This window comes from Parasteatoda tepidariorum, chromosome 12, assembly GCF_982258835.1.
Source record: "Parasteatoda tepidariorum strain Cologne lab strain chromosome 12, Ptep-v5.0, whole genome shotgun sequence".
NCBI lineage: Eukaryota > Metazoa > Arthropoda > Arachnida > Araneae > Theridiidae > Parasteatoda > Parasteatoda tepidariorum.
This window is the reverse complement of record NC_141766.1, coordinates 28,024,909-28,044,165: the sequence shown is the minus strand read 5'-3', so window position 1 is coordinate 28,044,165 and position 19,257 is coordinate 28,024,909. Positions and strand designations below refer to the sequence as shown.

At 26.4% G+C, this 19,257-nt stretch overlaps 1 protein-coding gene across 3 annotated transcripts; it reads right to left on the bottom strand.

Moving 5' to 3' along the window:
- Positions 1–2,763: 2,763 nt before the first annotated feature.
- LOC107455893 (coiled-coil domain-containing protein 169) lies at positions 2,764–19,253 on the bottom strand. 3 transcript variants are annotated; one of them, XM_016073618.5, is made up of 7 exons: positions 12,620–12,839; positions 11,615–11,700; positions 6,962–7,075; positions 5,833–5,879; positions 4,731–4,829; positions 4,487–4,638; positions 2,764–3,062 (listed from the first exon to the last, which is right to left on the bottom strand). In XM_016073618.5, the coding sequence occupies exons 1-7, from the start codon at positions 12,724–12,726 to the stop codon at positions 2,903–2,905; spliced, it is 765 nt and encodes a 254-aa protein (XP_015929104.1). In that variant the 5' UTR covers positions 12,727–12,839; the 3' UTR covers positions 2,764–2,902. The 3 variants fall into 3 exon arrangements, with proteins under 3 accessions (XP_015929104.1, XP_087011909.1, XP_042895661.1); XM_043039727.3 differs by having other exon boundaries at positions 2,925–3,062; positions 4,408–4,638; positions 12,620–12,840; XM_087155783.1 differs by lacking the exons at positions 11,615–11,700; positions 12,620–12,839 and adding an exon at positions 19,121–19,253.
- Positions 19,254–19,257: the final 4 nt, after the last annotated feature.

The following is a 19,257-nucleotide window of genomic DNA, read 5'->3' as shown; positions in this document are numbered from 1 at the left end:
GAACTATCGTTTCAAATTAATTAAAATAACCATTTAACTATCTTTGATGATTTAAATGCTTATTAATATTTGAAATTAAGAGTAAACATAAAGTTTAACATTTCAAGTTCATTTAATGTCAATCATAACTGGAAAATATTGCAGATTTTCTATTTTGATGACTATAAAAGCCCCTAAAATTTCCTATGTGTAAAATATTTAGTACATTATGCAACAATTATCTTAAATTTTATGTTATTTCCTAAAATCTACTGGATTTTTTCCTATTCATGCTATGCTATTTATTGTTAAGGTCATGCCTTGTAAAAATTTTATTCTGAATGTCAACAAAATACTCTTACCAAATTGATTCATCAAACCTTTTTAGTATTCTAATCTACATCCTTTAAAATATTTGAAAGTCAAGAGCTCTGTCAATTTGAAATTTTATATCTTTATTCATATGATTTAATTACCATCATTCACAATTAGAAGTCATCCATGTACAGTTGGTGTATGTTTTGCCCTTGGAAAAGATATAGCTAAGCAGTGGTACATTAAATAAAGTAGGATTTATTTGCTAAAAATAAAGCGTAACATTTAATCACATTGCCAAATTAATAGACCTTATATATACATGTTTGAATTACTGATTTGTTGTGGTGGTAATTTGTTTTGAAAATTTATCGACCAAGATTTATACATTAAAACACTCGTGTTGCTACACTAAAAAAATTCTTTAACAACCACACAAGTTAGCAGCTATGCACCAATATGCTTTTGTATTATTAAATCAAATCTATAACTTCAGGTTTCATCTCAAAAATCAAACTTAATTAAACTAACATTTTTGTTAATATCTGTGTATTGAGAAATTAAATTTATTCAGTAATTTGAACTTTTTCTTTTTGCACATCTTTCTTTAAAGTTATGCTTTTGCATGTTTAATTAGATAGCTCATTTAGAAATTGAAAATGTGTACATTTCAATTTTCTATTGAATATCAGCTGAAATATTTGTCATCAAAAGAAAAGAATTTAATTAATAAATACCCAATTTTTTTAAAATTAAAAACTAGTAGCATTGAACAAATTTAAAATATCTTGTGGATTGTAATAAACTTTTTAAAATTATAATATTTTTGTTTTGCTTTTAGAAGTCGATTAAAACTATGGGGAAAAATTATTACTGAGTTTCAAAGAGATATACAAATCTTCCATAAAATAACACTAAAATGATAATTTAATAGCCTTAAGGAAACCTGCTGTATAAATTTGATTTCTTTATTTGTTAAAATGTATAGATGAAAATAGGGTTATCGTTAAGCATTTGGCCCATAAATGTTTGAAGAATTTTCTATAATATGACTGCTATTATAATACAAAATAAATATTACTGCTATTCTTTTTAAATCCCAAATCCTCCATTTGTCTTTGTATTGTTACAAAGCACATTTCTCAGCCATATATTACAATCACTCCTATTTTCTGTCTTTAATTATTTATTTTTTACTTCAGGGAATATAAAAAAGTCCTATTAAACTAAAATATATATATATGTAAAAATACACTTCACTGCATTGCTTCCTAAGTAACTCGTGTGTAACTTATTCTATTTTAAAATTAACAGTTATATATTATCAATGTTTTCTAAGTCATTTTTCCAAGAGATTAACTTAAATAATTAGTTGTATACAGTATTTGAAGAAAAGTATTTGGCATCTTATTAGTTAATGGTTACAGTCATTGAATGTGAAATATGTATTTACATCTGTTTAGATTTTTAAAAAGTAGAGCTTTGTTTTTAAAATACTGGTAATATGCATTAGTTGATTTTTGAAAGTAAATAATTTAAATGAGGAAAGAATTTTGTTCTCATTTTTAAGAACATTAAGTTTGTATTCCCTTAATAAATTAAACGCAATATATTTATCCCAATTTTTCATAAAATCAAAGTTGAAATATGATTTGATATTTTTATTAATTTTTAAAATATTAAAAACTAATCTTACATTCTACGTTTTTGCTCTATTTATTGAAACCTCCAGTTTTCATGCAAACAGCATTTGTATTTGAAACATTGTTTCTTATCAAGATTAAGAATCTTTTTTTTTTCAATAACTTTCTTAATTTATTCAATATCTTGAACATGTTTTCTTCATCTATGTTTTTCTCATATCACACAAACTTGTTATTGGCCAATGGAAAATTTTTCACATGTATGTTTCATAAATGAATAAAAGCTGCCTTACTGCTCCTAAAAGAGTACATAACACTAAACTGGTTAAGTTTAAAAGAAAATGATTTTTATAACATACCAACAAAATTTTTAAACTGAGGTCATAAAGAAATTTTTTGATATTTTAAAGCTAGAAATATATTACTCTTCATAAAAATATTCAGTCCATGAATTAAAAGGCTTCATGTAGTCATTTATTGCTACATAAACATGGTTCAGTAATAAAAAAAGATAGTTTAAAAAATTCATCACTTTGGCTGTTGGAAATTTTTGATTAATGTTAATTATATATTTCTTGTGAAAATAATCATATTTGTAAAACTTTTAGTTAATTGTGAAAAATTGTTCCTATATTTTCATAAATGATTCTATTATTAGAATTATCTGCACTTGCGCTACTAGCACTGGTAAATAACCAACTTAGCTTCTATAATTAAGTTATTCGGGTGCTTTTTCTTCAACAGTTTCTAAGATATCACCTTTTGATTAAATAAATCTCTCAATCATTTTTACGTTAATTAAATATCTAAATAAACCAACCAAGTATAATGAACAATATGTTTTTATTTGTGCAAGAGATGAGTATTACAGTAAAGACTTGAAAGACTTTAAAAACCTATACAGGCAAATAAGATTCTTACAACTAATGGAGATAAATCATCTAAATTAAAAACAAATTGCAATGTTAGAATTCTGCAGACTTTTTACTCTGCTTATCCAATAAATCATCGTCATCATTAAAATCTTTATCGGCTGTATTAAGTTTTGGAAGGCTTCTAACTGCTGCAGTTTTTTTAATCGGTCCTTTTCTGGGATCAATGACTCTTTGATCCGGTAAAATATTTCTGAAAAGAAAAATACTTTGTTTGAAAATGGATTAATTTTATAACATATTTGTTTCATTAAAAAAACAACATAAAAGTTGCAAATATCTCATAGTAATTTTAGTATTAATTTTAAAATATTTACAGGAGAATTTTAAACAGAATTCTTGTTGACTTATTCATTTTCAGACTAATAACCTTTGTAAGTTAGGCCAAAAAAATATCAAAATTTAAAACTTATAAGCATAATTATAAGAATAAAAGTTAATTATAAGTAAGTTTTAAAAAAATGGTTTAACTTTTGTTGTCAATACCTATCATAACAGTTCACTTATAACATTTTGAATAAGTTATAAGTGAAAATTTGTTAATTAAAAAAAATGATCACATATCTGTTAGCTATTAATATTATGTCAACATGCAATGTGTTAAATAAGTAGTTTGCATTTGATTTCATAATATGACATTTTCTTTCATAGTATAGAAATGATAATAGAAAAGTGTTAATAAAGGGATTAAAGACATTTGCGAAGGTTATGTAGAAAAATTACTTTGCTGTTATCTTTATGAGTAACTTACATTACATAATAATGGAAGAGACACTTCAATTGTTGACATTTTTTTTTTAAATTTCTCAAAAAATACTAAGAGGATTATTTTATAAGTGTTTGGTTCATGGTATTTCTCATACTTATCAATAAAGTTTAAGGCTTACTGAGGTGTGAAAAACGGTAATAGATTATAAATGAAAAACAAGCATTTTTGAACACTCTGTCAGAAAATATAGTAAGTCTTGTAACTTAAATTACTATTTTGGTTGTTATTTGCAGTAATTTAACAAAATTTCATATACCAAGCTTAAATATTTATGGAGATATGGACATTTTTATAAAAAACGAATGTTTTTGTCGTATGTTTTGATATTCAGTAAAATTAAACAATATGATTTGATACTTTAACTAAAATCTGATACTTTATAATATTGATAATATAATTTCATAAAATGTTGGAGCTTTAACAAATTTAAATAAATTATTTGAAACTATTTACATTTAATTCTATGCAGAATATGGCTTATTTTAAAATACCAAAAACATGCTTTGTTAGTTGCTTTTTCATTTTTTTTGTTTAACTTTTAATAATTTGAAGACTACAATAAAACTTGTTCTACGCACATTATATTTTAAGTATACGAAGTTGATAAGAGAAGTCTCCAAATTAAAAAGAGTTTGTTTGCAACAGAGAATTTTTTTATCAATCAGAAATTGTCTCATATAGGTTTTAAAATGGAAAATATATTTATGATTTTCCTATATTTTAAAGTAAAAATTGATCAGTTTCGAGTGAAGTTCATTAAATTTCATACTCTAAAAAATGATGCATGAGATAATTGGATCCCATGGTCTTATGAGAGCTTTGAGAAAGTAGGATTATTAGAATCGTACAAATATTTTAAATGACGAGGACACTTAGCGATTGATCCATTTTCACTTCCTTCAAACATCCTAAGACGACTTTTCATAGCTTCCAAGTTAAGCATTGCTTCAGTAATTTCTGTCATGTAGGCTTTCCTGGTATCATTGAACTTATGGAATGTCTAGAAAAATAGTAAAAATACTGATAAATACTTTGAACATGTTAAAAACTACTGAAAATACTTAATGATAAAGAGTATTTGTAAAATCCCACCTTGGATTCTTGATCAAGTTTCCATTCTTTATCTCGTAACTCATTATATAATGAATTCCTGTCTTTTTCCAATTGCTTCAAATAACGTAGAAGTTGACTCTGAAATGCCAATAATAGTAATAAAATCATACATATACTACATTTAAAAATAAATTTACATGTATATCATTTTTTTTTTTAAATAATAAGGTAGGATATTTTCAAGCTTATGGGAAAATTAAGTTAAAACTTATGAATAGTATTTTCTTGTGTAATATGAGATATTTTTTATTAGCTTATAGCTTTTAAATTAATCGGTATTCAAGTTTGTCAATTTGGCAGGTGAAAATACATGCTATGAGAACAACAAATTTAATCAAAACTAAATTTTTAAAAATGAATAACTGAAAAAAAAATAAACTGCATTGTTTCCTTCGTCCTGCAGCACATATATATTTAATAAAAAGTTATTGAGACAATATTTCCTATTAAAAATTTAAAGTTAATATCATATATTTTTAAAATTTGTGCAATAATTTCATACTTGAACCTCTTTATATTCAAAATTCAGAGAAAGTACTATCAAATAGTAAATATATTCTCCATGATTTAAATAGTCATAGGATCTTGAAATTAGTTGGAACAGGATTACAAACATCCCGAAATTTGAATAATAGCGAAATAGTGAATTTAATGGAAAATATAATACAAAGATAACTTATTAAATAGACTTGTTTTTTTTTCTTATAATTAAATTGAATTTAAACCTTTACCTTTAATTTGTAAGAATTTTTCTTTTTTAGAATTCTTTGCAATGCAATTAATAAAATTAATCAATATAATCAAAAAAATATTATTTTTAAAATCTACCCACAATCCTTAGACTAAACTATTAAACATATTTACATTTAACTCACTTATAAATCACTTTTAAAAGTTGGACCCTTAAACCCAACATATTATTTTTCACTAGTTAAGAACGTCAGTAAGTTTACGATTTGGCAGCTAATTTTTGTAAAGAACTTTTAAGCCATAGGTGAACTGAATGTCTAAAATGTTTACAAAAACTGAAGATAGAAATAAAGCTTTTTGCAATGCATACTTAGAAAGATTTATATTTTACCTCAGTTAGGCTATCAAGATCAAGTTCAGCTAGCAAAGCAGAAACACCTAAAAATGAGAATATAACAATATAGTTTCGCTTATTTTTTAATTAAAATTTGAAATTTTTTTATTAATTCTATCATTTGTAACAACCACAGACATTTATTTTAACTATTTTTAATATCTGTTTGGTTTTTATATGAAACAGATATTCACTATTTGACAATTGAATCTCATGAGATTATTATTTTTAATTGTGTTAAGAATTCACCAAGTCCAAATGGGGATTAAAAAGAAAGAGAGAGAGAGAGAGAAATAGTTATATCTGTAGCATAATTTGAAAGAATTGTTAACATTGATTAATAAATAACTGAGGTGATAATGAATTATATTCTGGTCTGAAAGATTCACGCAAATCTGGATTTGTGCTACATAGTATTTAGGAGATATATTTATAATATACTATAAATCTTTTGATATTAATAATTTTAAGTTTAAAAAAATAATAATGATCTAAAGCAGAGCTCCTTAAACTTTACAAACTCTGGGCATTTTTTCACAAAAATATTTGTGATTCTATGTGCATCCAGGTTATAAATAAAGATGGGGATTATATATTAAAGATTGAGACTAAAAAGTTACGGGAACTTGAACATTGCGGTCTTCATTTGTTCCCTATTCCATAGTAAAATAATGAATAGATTCTATTTTTAATTTTGATCATTCATAGAATTCTGATAAGTTTTTGTTGCAGATAGGATTTTTTCTTGCAGAAACTACATTAGTTATAAATATGTACTATTCATATTTTAAATAAATCGAGAAAAAAAAAAGGAAGGAGTTATAATAGTGTTTATTAAGTGAGACTTTTTGATAACTAACCATTTAAAGTTAATAAAAAAACCTTTCAACCCTGCACACTCTAATGAAAAAGCATTGCTATCCTCATTCTTTCAGCTTCAATTCATACACTTAGAAATAAGAAAATGAATCAAATATGTGAGGGAAAAAAAGCTAGTTTGAAAATTTCTCAGTGGTGTTCCCCCGTAATAGTACTCAAGAATAAGAAAATTCATTCATAGTCTAAATAAGTTAATTTAAACTACTTAAAAGAACCTTAAAATTTCATAATGAAATCAGAGAAATACCTTCTTGGCTTTGATTTCTAGCAGCTTCAACCCTTTCCATCAGCCAATCTCTTTGTCTCTCCAACTGTTCATTGACCTCCACTTGAGTATAGTACCTAACTTTCCACTCATCCTCTGTAAACAAATTGATTGTTAACTACATAAATTTATTCTTTTCAACAGTTAAAAATATTACATAACAAGAGTAAAATCTAAATAAATTTTAACTATAATACAAAGTGTTTTTCACTACTTCAATCTGTTATAATTAATAATTAAACTACTTCAAATATAGAAATTATAAATAATTTCAACAAAATATATAAAGGAAATTCATTATTATTTTAAATGTGAATGCTTTATGCAGGGGAGACAAATTTTCATATTATTCTATTCATTCTGGCTCAAAGAATACTCACAGTCTTCACAATCAATTGGATATAAAGATTATCTTTAATCTTTTTTTAAAACCACTTTGCCTAAAATTTTGAATGAATTACAATATAAAATGTTCTTTTATGAAACGGAACAGGAAAGTGAATGTGATAGAGCCTAAGCCCCTCAGAGCACTCCCAACCAATGCAGAATCAAAATGGTGGTGGTAAAAGAAAACTTCAAAACACTTTACCAAAAATGAGAAAGGAGTCCATGATTTAGCTAGACAGTTATTAATTATTGTTAAGGTTATAATTTTCCTTTATATAAGATATGAAAATTTAAGATGTGCAGGAGGTGTGAAATAAATAATATTTTATAAAGGTAAAACATTGTAGTAAATCTTTATATTTTAACACCTCAAATATTTATATAAGTAAACTAAGCAGTTAAAGAAAGAGTATTTATAGAAAGTGATTTTAGCACAAATATGATAGCTATTTATTGGTAAGATTAAATGAAATATAAATTTAATTTATAAATGATAAAATGCCTATTTTGGCATGACATGAATGGTTGTTCTCTCTATAAAACAAGAAATATAAAAAAAAAATATTACTCTAAAATTTAGTTAAATATTTGTTTGTTGCATATCATCAATAATTTTTAAAAGAAAAAAACTGAAACGATAATAATTATAAACACAATAACTTAATGTCAAATTACAATGATTGTGCACTAAATAGGGCAGAAGTGTATTCATGATTTTACTGAGTAATGATTAAAGCTTGAATTTGAAAGTAATAACTAATTTTTTTTCTTCTTTATTTAAATCTCAAATCAAAACTACACTTGAATCTTGCAATAACAAATTTCAAGGGACCAAAGATATTGGATTGAATGACATCACAATAACAAACATTTGTTACAGCAATATTATGAATTTTGACATTTGCCCCATTTTTTTCCAGAGGACTTTAAAAGAATAAGTAACAGTAGATACTAACTTATTTGTATTTTGCGTAAAAAAAAAAAAGATATTATTTTAAAATCACAGAAAAAGATTAAAATAAAAATTAACTTATTGACTTCAAATGAGAACACCATATCATCCATACATGTCCTCTTCAATGATGTAGGAGGGGTTATTGGCATGCATTTTTCATGATGAGTACATGCCCACAGTCGGTAATCAATCTAAATCTGCTTTTATCTATGCACATTCATCATCCATTCCATCATGCATCTCTCCAGTTCTGGTATTCCTGGTACCACAGAATATGCTACCTCCAATAAGCAGACTTTAATAGCACACACAGTATTGGACATCAGGTAAATAGATAATCATTATGCCCTATTCTAGTCACAGTAAAGCACATTATCTGTCCTCCAGTAAGTAATCCCAGGCATGTGCTTTAAAAAATCTTTAGTTATCTAATGTTTATTCCTTTTAACCAGTAGGATAATATGTAGGATGCATTGAGATTGAATGAATGACTATTACAAATCTCCCAGACAGCTATGTGAGATGTTCTTTAAACTTTTGAAATGAAGCTGTGGGTGAAACTGAATTTCACAGCTACTTTAGTCACACTTCGATCTTCCTCTGACTTTCCAATGATTTGACCTCATATGAAGACATCCAGATGTTGTTTACAGGATAATATGTAGGACATATCACACCAAAACATTAACTTGACTTTGTTTAAATTACTGTACAGAGTGTAGTAGCTAGCACAGAAATGCTAAGTGTATGCTGCCTATGTTCTTTAAATCCTTCTAACCCACACCCACATTGACATGCTGCACGTATAGTTATGCCCTATCATACCTGACCGTAATTGGTCTCCTCATATGTCTTCCGTCCTGTTTGTTTCACTGGCAGCTTTGTCCATAAATTTTGCACAGCAGTGATCTAATTAAAATTTATTTTAAATAGTTATGGCTCATCAGACCTTTGTGATATATTTTAATTTATTTAACAATTTAGCTTTAATTTGATCATTTTTGGTAAGATAAAAGCCCTAATTCTTCAAAGCTCTAGAACTATTTGTACAAATTCTATTGCTGAGTTGCTAATGAATGGTTCAGAATAGAATTTATATTATGATTTGATGATATATTAAAAAAGAAATTTTTTTTTTTTTATAGGAATGTTTAGGCAAATGCATGAAAATTGCTATTTTGAAGTCAATAGGTTTAAAATGAGAGGGGTTATCTTATGAGGCCTATACGATTTATTTGATGTTGGAACTTTATATATATGCAAGTTAGCGTTATTGTGGAAAAAATTTTCAAGAAATACACTAGAATACATAAATGAAATATATATATCGTGAATAAGAAACAATAGATAATTCTGCAATTTAATTAAATAGAAAACTGAAATGCACTCACTATTTTTATCTACATGGCTGGACCATGTAGATAAATGTAGTGAAAATAAGGATTTGAGAAAATTTTGAATTTGAAACCAATGAATTTAAGAAGCAAAACAAAGAGAGAAAAAGAAATAGTTACATGATGTTAGAATAGATAATAATAAAAATTTTAACCAGGATATCCAAGACTAAGAACAGAAATGTTATGAATAACAATGATTAATAAGTCAAGTGCCATTGTAGGATCTAGCTCCATAAAAAAAATTATTTCACTGAAAATCTTATCATAAAACAAACATTAAAAACAAGTAATGTAATGAATTTCAAGATAGTAACAATTAATCAAAATTTTAATTCTGTCACTATTTGGTGTGCTAGTCTGAAGCCTGATTCATTAATCATTACTTATCACTTTAACACTTTTTTTAGAAATTATTACTGTTGTATCTTCATGATCTTCATGCAAGAAAGCTATTCAATCATATTTATTTATTTATTTACTTGAATGCATTCTTATTGACCCAGTAAAAAGTAATTGCAACTGTGTAAATACAATGTGCAAATAATCTAGAACATGAACTTAATTATTATGCAATAAAAACATAAATAAAGCTAATTACCTAAATTCAAATGCAATTTTTAGAAAAAATATTTTTTTCTTGTATAAAAAAGATAGATTTTTTAGAAACACAGTTAGAAAATAATTAGCAATCTAAAAGTAAAGATCACTTTTAAATTGATCCTAGCCTTACTTTTTGGAAAGATGTTGTACTTTTATGTAGAACAAGCTCCACAATATTTCGTAAATAAATCAAGATTCGCATAATATTCTACTACATTATCAGCTACACAGATAGATCTTACATCCATACTTTTGTTTACTTTGTTTTGATGATTACATATTCAGTTATTTTGCTTAAATTCTCTCTAATGAACAGACGCAATAAATTAGAAACAGCTTTTCAGTTGGAAGTATACTACAAAGTAGCATAAACAAAGTACCATCTACCAGAAACGTCTATTTCCTGGACACTTTTTAACAATCAAAACGAACAAATCTCTTTCTCTTATTTCAAGAAAAAAATAAGAAAAAACAACTTATTTTTAACATTCACAATCTGGTCTAAAATATTATATATGTAATTTTTCTTTTACATCCTCTTGTTACATTTAATTATCATTATGAATTGTAAATGTTTAGGATCAGTAAATATTTATGCTGCTTTTAATCAACACGCTTGTTTTGAACAAGAGAATTGTTGAAAAGACAAGAACAGTCAAAGAAAAACAAGCTTCATCGAGAGGAACAAGCTATGAATAGTATTGAAGGTGAATATTAATAATACTTGAAAAAAAAAACACCTGCAAACAAGGTTTGTTTTAAATTATAAATGGTTTCATTAAAAAAAAATCTACTCCAATGGCCCAAAATAAGCTTGGTCAACTATAGACAGATATGGTAGACAAAACAGTAGTTGAAAAATATAGGTTCAGATAAATCTATATAGGCTGATATCAATACAGGCTGAGTAATTACTATAAGACATCTGAAATAGTAGGGCCAATCTAGGCAAAATATTAATAGATAAAGATTTCTTCAGTTTTCATTTGGTTAAAATTCTTAAATATTGGTTTTATGATGGGTTGAGTTATATAACTGATAGGAAAAAATCATAAAGTAGGAAAACTTTTAAGAAATTTTGTTAATTTGAAGATAATAGATTCATAATTGCAACTAACAGTAAATGCAAATCATAGCAAAATGTGCAGCTAGTATTAAAGACTTTTGTACAAGTAAAGAAACTTCTAGCAACTGATATTTTTAAAGAAAAACATATAAGCTGAAAAAGTGCCAGCAACAGCAGCATATGTGAATCATAATAAAGTGTGCATTTAGTGCATGATATATAATTAATACCATCAGCTATATCAGTATGATCCACTTGTTGCTCTAATGCATCAACAGTTCTTTGCAGTTCTTCGATAGACAAATCTAACATTTCGCTGAAGAGAATTCCATTAAAAATGATTACATTAAATTTTTTCCTTAAAGTAATGAAATCAAAATAAAATATTTAAAATCAACATTCAAAATATTCAATAATAATTGTATCATTTGCTAACATTAAAACATCATATTAATATAAATAATTACTAATGTTAATAAATAATTTCTAACTATTTAGATAGGTAATTAAAGGTTATTAATTAGGTAGAAACTTTTAAAATTTAAAACAGAACAAATAAATGCAATAATGAATATGTTTTATTCAATTCGATTTTAATATTTAAAATTTACAATTATTACATCACTTTAAACATACCAGATAGATGATAGATTTAACCTCTTGTAGCTCCTTAAAATTCACACAATCACTTTAATGTATTGGAATAATATATATATATATATATAAATAAATATTATACAACACATTTTTTATATAAACGATTCTTTTCTGATCTGCTGTTTTTCTTGAGACTGCTGAACGTAATCAACATTGCCCAGGAAAAAAAATATGAACATTAATTGACCTAAAAATTTTTCAAGTGTTGAAAATAATTAAATGTACCTAAATTAAAAAAAACAAAACAAAGAAAACGGTGAATATATTTAATAACTTAACTTAAAAGAAGAAATAAATGCAAATAAATTTGCTTAATACTTATTTGTGAGCAGCGTAACACGAAGAAAGTTTAATTAAATAAAATCGATTAGGAAAATTAATCGGTCAGCTAAGTTTAAAATAGATCTCGACTGTCTATTATGCTGGGCGTATAATGATGGAAAGCTAAAGGAATAATAAGTATGAAAATTTTGAAAGATATTGGTTTTATTACAACACAAAAGAGAATGATGAAGACATTTTATATTTTAGAAATTAACAGCGCTAAGTATAATATATGTTTAATGCACCATACATACGTCATTCTCTGTTCATTCTCAATCTCAGATCGGAGAGTTTCCACATCTTTATTTGCATCTACTGCTGATTTGCTCCCTACTGACTTGTTTTGCCGTCTAGTATACATATTTTAAATAAGAATTGCAAACGTAAATATCTTTCAAATTTTCGGATCTCAGAAAACGAAACTACAGTCAAGCGACATTTTAAAACAATCAATATCAGATACGTTGCCACTCACTAGAGATTAAATGAAGGCGTACCGGCTGCTTAAGCACAATATTCTTAAAAAACAACTTTTACTTTATTTTGAGATTATGAATATTCCATTCAGAGAAGATGCCTCTTCCATATTGACAATATTTCTCATCTCCATTATTTTCTCCTCCTGTAAATAGTACTTCTCGCAACTGGAATGATTAAAATATAATTTTAATTTCAGTAATACTTAATTCAGTTACTGTTTTTAATGCAATTTTAAATTACATATAGCTTCTAAATTTAAAAATTGATTTATAATTTTATACCACAGTAGGGTGACACGTCATTTCAATATTGTAATTCGTTGTTTTTGGTATTCGTTGAAATGAAAATCAAACAAAAGCATTTAGAAGTGTCGAAATTTGTATTAAAAAGAGAACCTGTCAATCTCGCCTTTCATGAACGTTGAAAATGGTCATTAAAATCATGCTTTGTGCCTTCATCGTTACATATTCCGTTACGTTTCATTTGCTATAATTTTATAAGTTTCATTCGATTTGTAGAAATGTTTCTCGTTAAATGTCTACTATTTTAAATGTGTATAGGTTTTTTTTTTAATTTTCAAAATTTTTAATTTATCATTAGGAAAGAAAAATACTTAAAAATGCTATATTAACTGAATAATGACTGAATTTAACTTTAATAATTTTATTTCAGGAAAATAAACGAATTTTGAAATCAGTACTTTTATAAAAAAATTTTTGGAGAATTTCACAGTGATAATTTATTGATCGAATAACCAAAATCTTGAAATCTGAATTGAAAAAATTAATAAACTTTATTAAAACTAAGAAAAAAACTAAGGAAAATTAAATCAAAGTAGAGCACATATTTTTGAAATTTATTTATATGTATATTTTTATTTAATTTTAATTTTCTTTTTATAGGGACCTATTATGTCTTAAGATATAAAAATTTTCATTTTGGAGTGATAACTGTTGGCGGCGCCTGAGATGTGACATCGGAGTGCAAAGGTTTAAAATAATAATTAAATGACTTTGTCAATCTCTCGGCTTCAGTAGACCTCTCAATTTACAGTCCTCTAAGCTTTATCTACAACTTAGTCCACCACTAAGTTTTTTCTTCACTACAAGTTAATCGAAATCTTCCTAGTATCACAATATAAGATGATTTATAAATGATTTTCTTTTTATCGTTTGCTCTTTTCCGTCTTGGTATAAATAAACTTTCTCCCTTGATGGTCTAGCTTTCCTTTAAAAGAAAGGTTAATTTTCTGAAAAAGCAATAAAGTGCTAACTGAAAAGTTTCATCATTTGGATTTATTTCGCAGAAAAACCATAGTTCTGTATTTATAAGTTATTATAATTATAATATTAGGTTTGAAGACTAAGCACAAGTCCTTTTTAAAAAATTAAATTGGAAGTAACTAAAGAAATATCTACTTAGTATAAACCCATATATACTGCCAATTTTTTCATGTAGGTATTTTTACATAAAGACCGGGGCTGAAGTTTATGTTATAAAGTATTATTCTTTGCTTAGTAAATTTGATTTAAGGTTATTTTTCGTCCAATGAGTCAAATGATTAAAAAGTTCATATAAAACGCCACTTTGTTTCATCTCTCCTTAGCCTCTCTGGCCCAGTGTTATCGACCGCCATACCATATGTGAAGCGTGGAGGTAACGGGTTCGAATACCGCTGCTACCCTTTATGTATTTTCGTGCTGTATTGTGTTATCTGTTCTATTTGTAAAAGGTTAATAAGCTTTAATTGAAAACAAGCCTGAAAATGTATATTGTATCAATAAATAAAATCTATGTCTCTTTTTTAAAGAAACAATCTTAATGATGGATGGAAAAAGAGCGGCCTCCGTCTCGATGAGGCTTTTAAAATGTTGGCAAAATTACCAAAAATTCTGAAAGCTTTAGTTTTTAATTGTCTACCACTTTATAAAATGTTTTGCAAAAAGCGTAGTAGTTGGTGGTCATGCAAATATACTACATTTTCACTTTACCAATACTAAAATCCTGACCTATGTTACTTCACGTTGACAATCAAACTACAGCTATCCACAGATTACAGCAAGTTGCTCTCATTATTTTCATTTTCTTTCAGTTATACAAGCAAGGTGCTTGTCTCCCTGTAACAGCCACCCCATAGACTGCTGAACTCAAACTGTCTTTTATTTTGACTTTTTATACTATTTCATGATGTATGGGATATGGGCCTTCTGTGCTGCCCAGGTGCCCAATTTTTTATAAACAAAGAAAGAAAGAAATACTACATTTTGTGGCTGGGCATTAAAGGGTTAATTGCTTCTTCGCTACCACTTTACATTTTGTAAGAATTTTAAACTTTCGGGTTGGTATCGATGGTAAAATTATAAGATGCTAGATGCTACGAGTTCAACCCGGGACCCATTAATCTGTAGACTTTTGTTCTACAACAGAGCTGTACCTCTGCACCTTCTAACTGTTTATATATATATATATATATATATATATATATATATATATATATATATATATATATATATATATATATATATATATATATATATATATATATATATATATGTATATATATTATTAATACAGTATTATTCTATAAATATATTAATACAGTATTGGAAAGCACTATCTTGTGGATATAATTGCGTGAGTTGTTGACGAAAAGATGAAAATATTATATCTTTTTGGTTGCTTTGTATTCCGGATTTTCTTTCAAATTTTAAAAATTTAGTTTTTTTTTTCTTAATAACTTTTTCCTTCTCTTATAGAAAATATTTTTATTATTTCTTTGTATTTATCTTATATATATATATATATATATATATATATATATATATATATGCAGATACAAAGTAAGCAGGGAAAAAAGAATTAAATTTTTTTAAAAAAAGGCTGGAAAACAACTAAAAAGATATAATCTTTTCATCTTTTCGTCAACTCACACATTTATATCCACAAAATAATGCCTTCCAATATTACATTAATATAGCCAAAGGAAAATATATCAATACATGTATATATATATATATATATATATATATATATATATATATATATGTATGTATATATGTTTGTATTCCGGATTTTCTTTCAAATTTTAAAAATTTAGTTTTTTTTTTCTTAATAACTTTTTCCTTCTCTTATAGAAAATATTTTTATTATTTCTTTGTATTTATCTTATATATATATATATATATATATATATATATATATATATATATATATATATATATATATATATATATATATATATATATATGCAGATACAAAGTAAGCAGGGAAAAAAGAATTAAATTTTTTTAAAAAAAGGCTGGAAAACAACTAAAAAGATATAATCTTTTCATCTTTTCGTCAACTCACACATTTATATCCACAAAATAATGCCTTCCAATATTACATTAATATAGCCAAAGGAAAATATATCAATACATGTATATATATATATATATATATATATATATATATATATATATATATATATATATATATATATATATATATATATATATATATATATATATATATATATATATATATATATATATATATATATATATATATATATATATATATATATATATATATATATACATATATATATATATTTATTTATTTATATAAACAGTTAGAATGTGCAGAGGTACAGCTCTAGGGTAGAACAAAAGCCTGCAGATTAAAGGGTGCCGGTTCGAACTCGCTGCCTCCTGCTCACAAAATGTAAATGGTAGCGAAGAAACAATTAACCCTTTAATGCCCAACAGCAAAATTTAGTATTTACAGGGCTGCCAACAACTACGCTTTTTGCGAAATAGGTTAGAAAGTGGTAAACAATTAAAAACTATAGCTTTCAGAATTTTTGGTAATTTTGCTAACATTTTAAAAGCTTCACCAAGACGGAAGCTGTTGTTTTCCCGTCCATCATCAAGATTGTTTCCTTAAAAAAGAGAGATGGATTTTATTTATTTATTTATTGATGCAATTTATATATAAAACACATTTATTTTCCAAAAGTCAATTCTGTGGTGGGTCCGTTATTGTTTGGGCAGCTTTTGCAACAGGCAATGTAACTTGCATTTATCTAAACTAAAATGAACTCACTTCTGCATCAGGATACATAGGGAGAAAATTTATTGTCTGTTGCTCCTCTTATAGCACCCGGTCGGAGACTATATCTTCCAACTGGACAATTCGTCCATCCATACTTCTTATTCAACAAAATCCTGGATGAGCGCAAATGAAATTAAATCCCTTAAGTGGCCATCTTGTAGCCCACATCTGAATCCGGTGGAAATCCTTTGGAGCAGATTAGTTAGAGATGTTGACCGACCTGACTGACGATTCAAGAACAAGTTAGATTTGATTGATGCAATCAAGATATTTTGGAACAATATCTTGATTGCATCAATTGATACCCTACCCAGCATTTTAACTCTATCTGTATCCATGAATGCTAGTTTGATAAATGTAATCGAAAACAAGGATCTCACATTGATTACTGATGCAATAATTGTACTAACTTTACACTTTTTTCCAACTTACTTTGTGTTGAAATCTTATTATGACATATAAAGTAATGTATTTTACAATTAATTTCATTTTGGTTTTGTTTTATTGTGTCATAATCTATGGTTATATTAGACAGTAAAATCATCTAAGTACTTTCTTCAATGAATTTATATTTTTTTCCTGCATACTTTTTTATTTATATACTCAAAACTGCCAACTTTTTTTTATACACATTTTGGGTGAAATTTTATTTTTAAATGTAAATTATTAGCAAAATATATGCTATCTACTTCTTCCTTGCATTTGTAAATTTAATTTAAATTGATTTTTGATTTCTACTGAATTGAAATAAATTATACATCTATATCAATGTATGATAATCTCACTGGTGTGTGTTCTAACCTCTACAAAATGTAGAGTGCATTTCTGTAATACAATAAGTGAAATTCATTTGTAAATTTACTACCACTGGGTGAAACCATCGTCGGAAAGTTTAAAAATTGGCAGATATATTTATTATACATGCCAACGTTTGCGCTGTTCCAAAGATTTTTTTTCAAGTAATAGTGAACTGACCATCAAATAGAAATTGTGGGCAAATGTTTAACACTTTCTGGGATGCCAACTGCTCCGCTTTCTAACAAAATTTTAATAAATTGGTAGTGAATTAAATAATAAAACTTGTAGAATAAGGGATAATTACGCCTACTCTTTAAGCATGTCACTACAAGATAACAGCGATAAAGATATATTTCATATGATATTTTGAATTTTCGATCAGTAGTGGTGGTAAATTTACTTAAAATGAGAAATACTAAGCTAAAAATAATAAATAATTCAAATTTCATTACCACTGGAATATATACATTTGCTTCACAGAGGAGCAAGTTGGCATCTCTGCATTTTCGTGAACACTTGAACCATAAAATAATGAGCCAGTTGCAGAGATGCCAACTGCTCCGGACGCGTAAAAATAATTAAAAAAACGGTAAATAGCTACAAACTAAATTTTGCAAATATTTGGCTATTTTTGTTTGCTTTTTAAATGGTATAGCATGAGAAAACTACTGTAAAGTGGTGAATTATATAAACCTACGAATTATTTAGAAATAGTGGTGGATAAAAATCTATTAAATTGAATTTATTAAACCAAGAATCACAATTGATAAACTACCACTTTAAAATATATATTTGCTGTCCGGAGCAAGCTGGCATCTCTGCAGTTGGTTTTTATTATATATGTTTAAACTATTTAAATGTAGTGGTAGTTAAAAGTATGATAAATCAAATTTGTTAAATCAAGAATTAAGCATGAATGCAAAAACTTTGCTACCACATTAAATATAAAAATAAAATCTTCCGGAAAATCCGGAAGAGTTTGTAGAAGTGGCTATATTTATCTCTTATTCTTCAGGTTAATATTGTATTTTAAGACATAGTACACCCGTATGTTTCTTTTTTAAAATTTTAAATGCTGCAGTTTTGAAAATTTTACCCACTCTGACTTTAATATCTTATTTGAACAGTTAAACATGCTTTGATTTTTTTTTAATGTTTTGAAAAAGTGTTAAGCAACTTTTCCATGATTAAGCATCCAGATTAGTTTCCCCCCGGGAATTTTTGATTTACAGGCATCATGATCAAAACTCACAAGACAAAGGAAAAAAAAAACTGTTTGTGAAACAAAGAACTCTAAATTAGAACTTTGGTTACTGGTTAGTAACATATCAAAAGATTCATTATCTATCACCAGATTAAATGATTGCGAAAAAATACCTTACCTTTAATTGTGTGCTGGGATAGGGTTGAGAAGATGATACCATAAATTGAATGAGGAACAGATAAAACTATTTTGTTAAAATTATGATGTAATGTCAGCCTATCAGAATACTGAAAATCTCTATAGTCACACATAATA

What these genes read in the sequence shown, in the direction of transcription:
- LOC107455893 (XM_016073618.5), bottom strand. Translation starts at nt 12,726, where the DNA reads ATGTATACTAGACGGCAAAACAAGTCAGTAGGGAGCAAATCAGCAGTA. An exon ending in TCATACTGATATAGCTGATG is followed by an intron (nt 7,076 to 11,614) that starts GTATTAATTATA and finishes ATTTGTTTACAG; the next exon opens with AGGATGAGTGGAAAGTTAGG. An exon ending in CCTCGTCATTTAAAATATTT is followed by an intron (nt 3,063 to 4,486) that starts GTACGATTCTAA and finishes TTTTCTTTTCAG; the next exon opens with AAATATTTTACCGGATCAAA.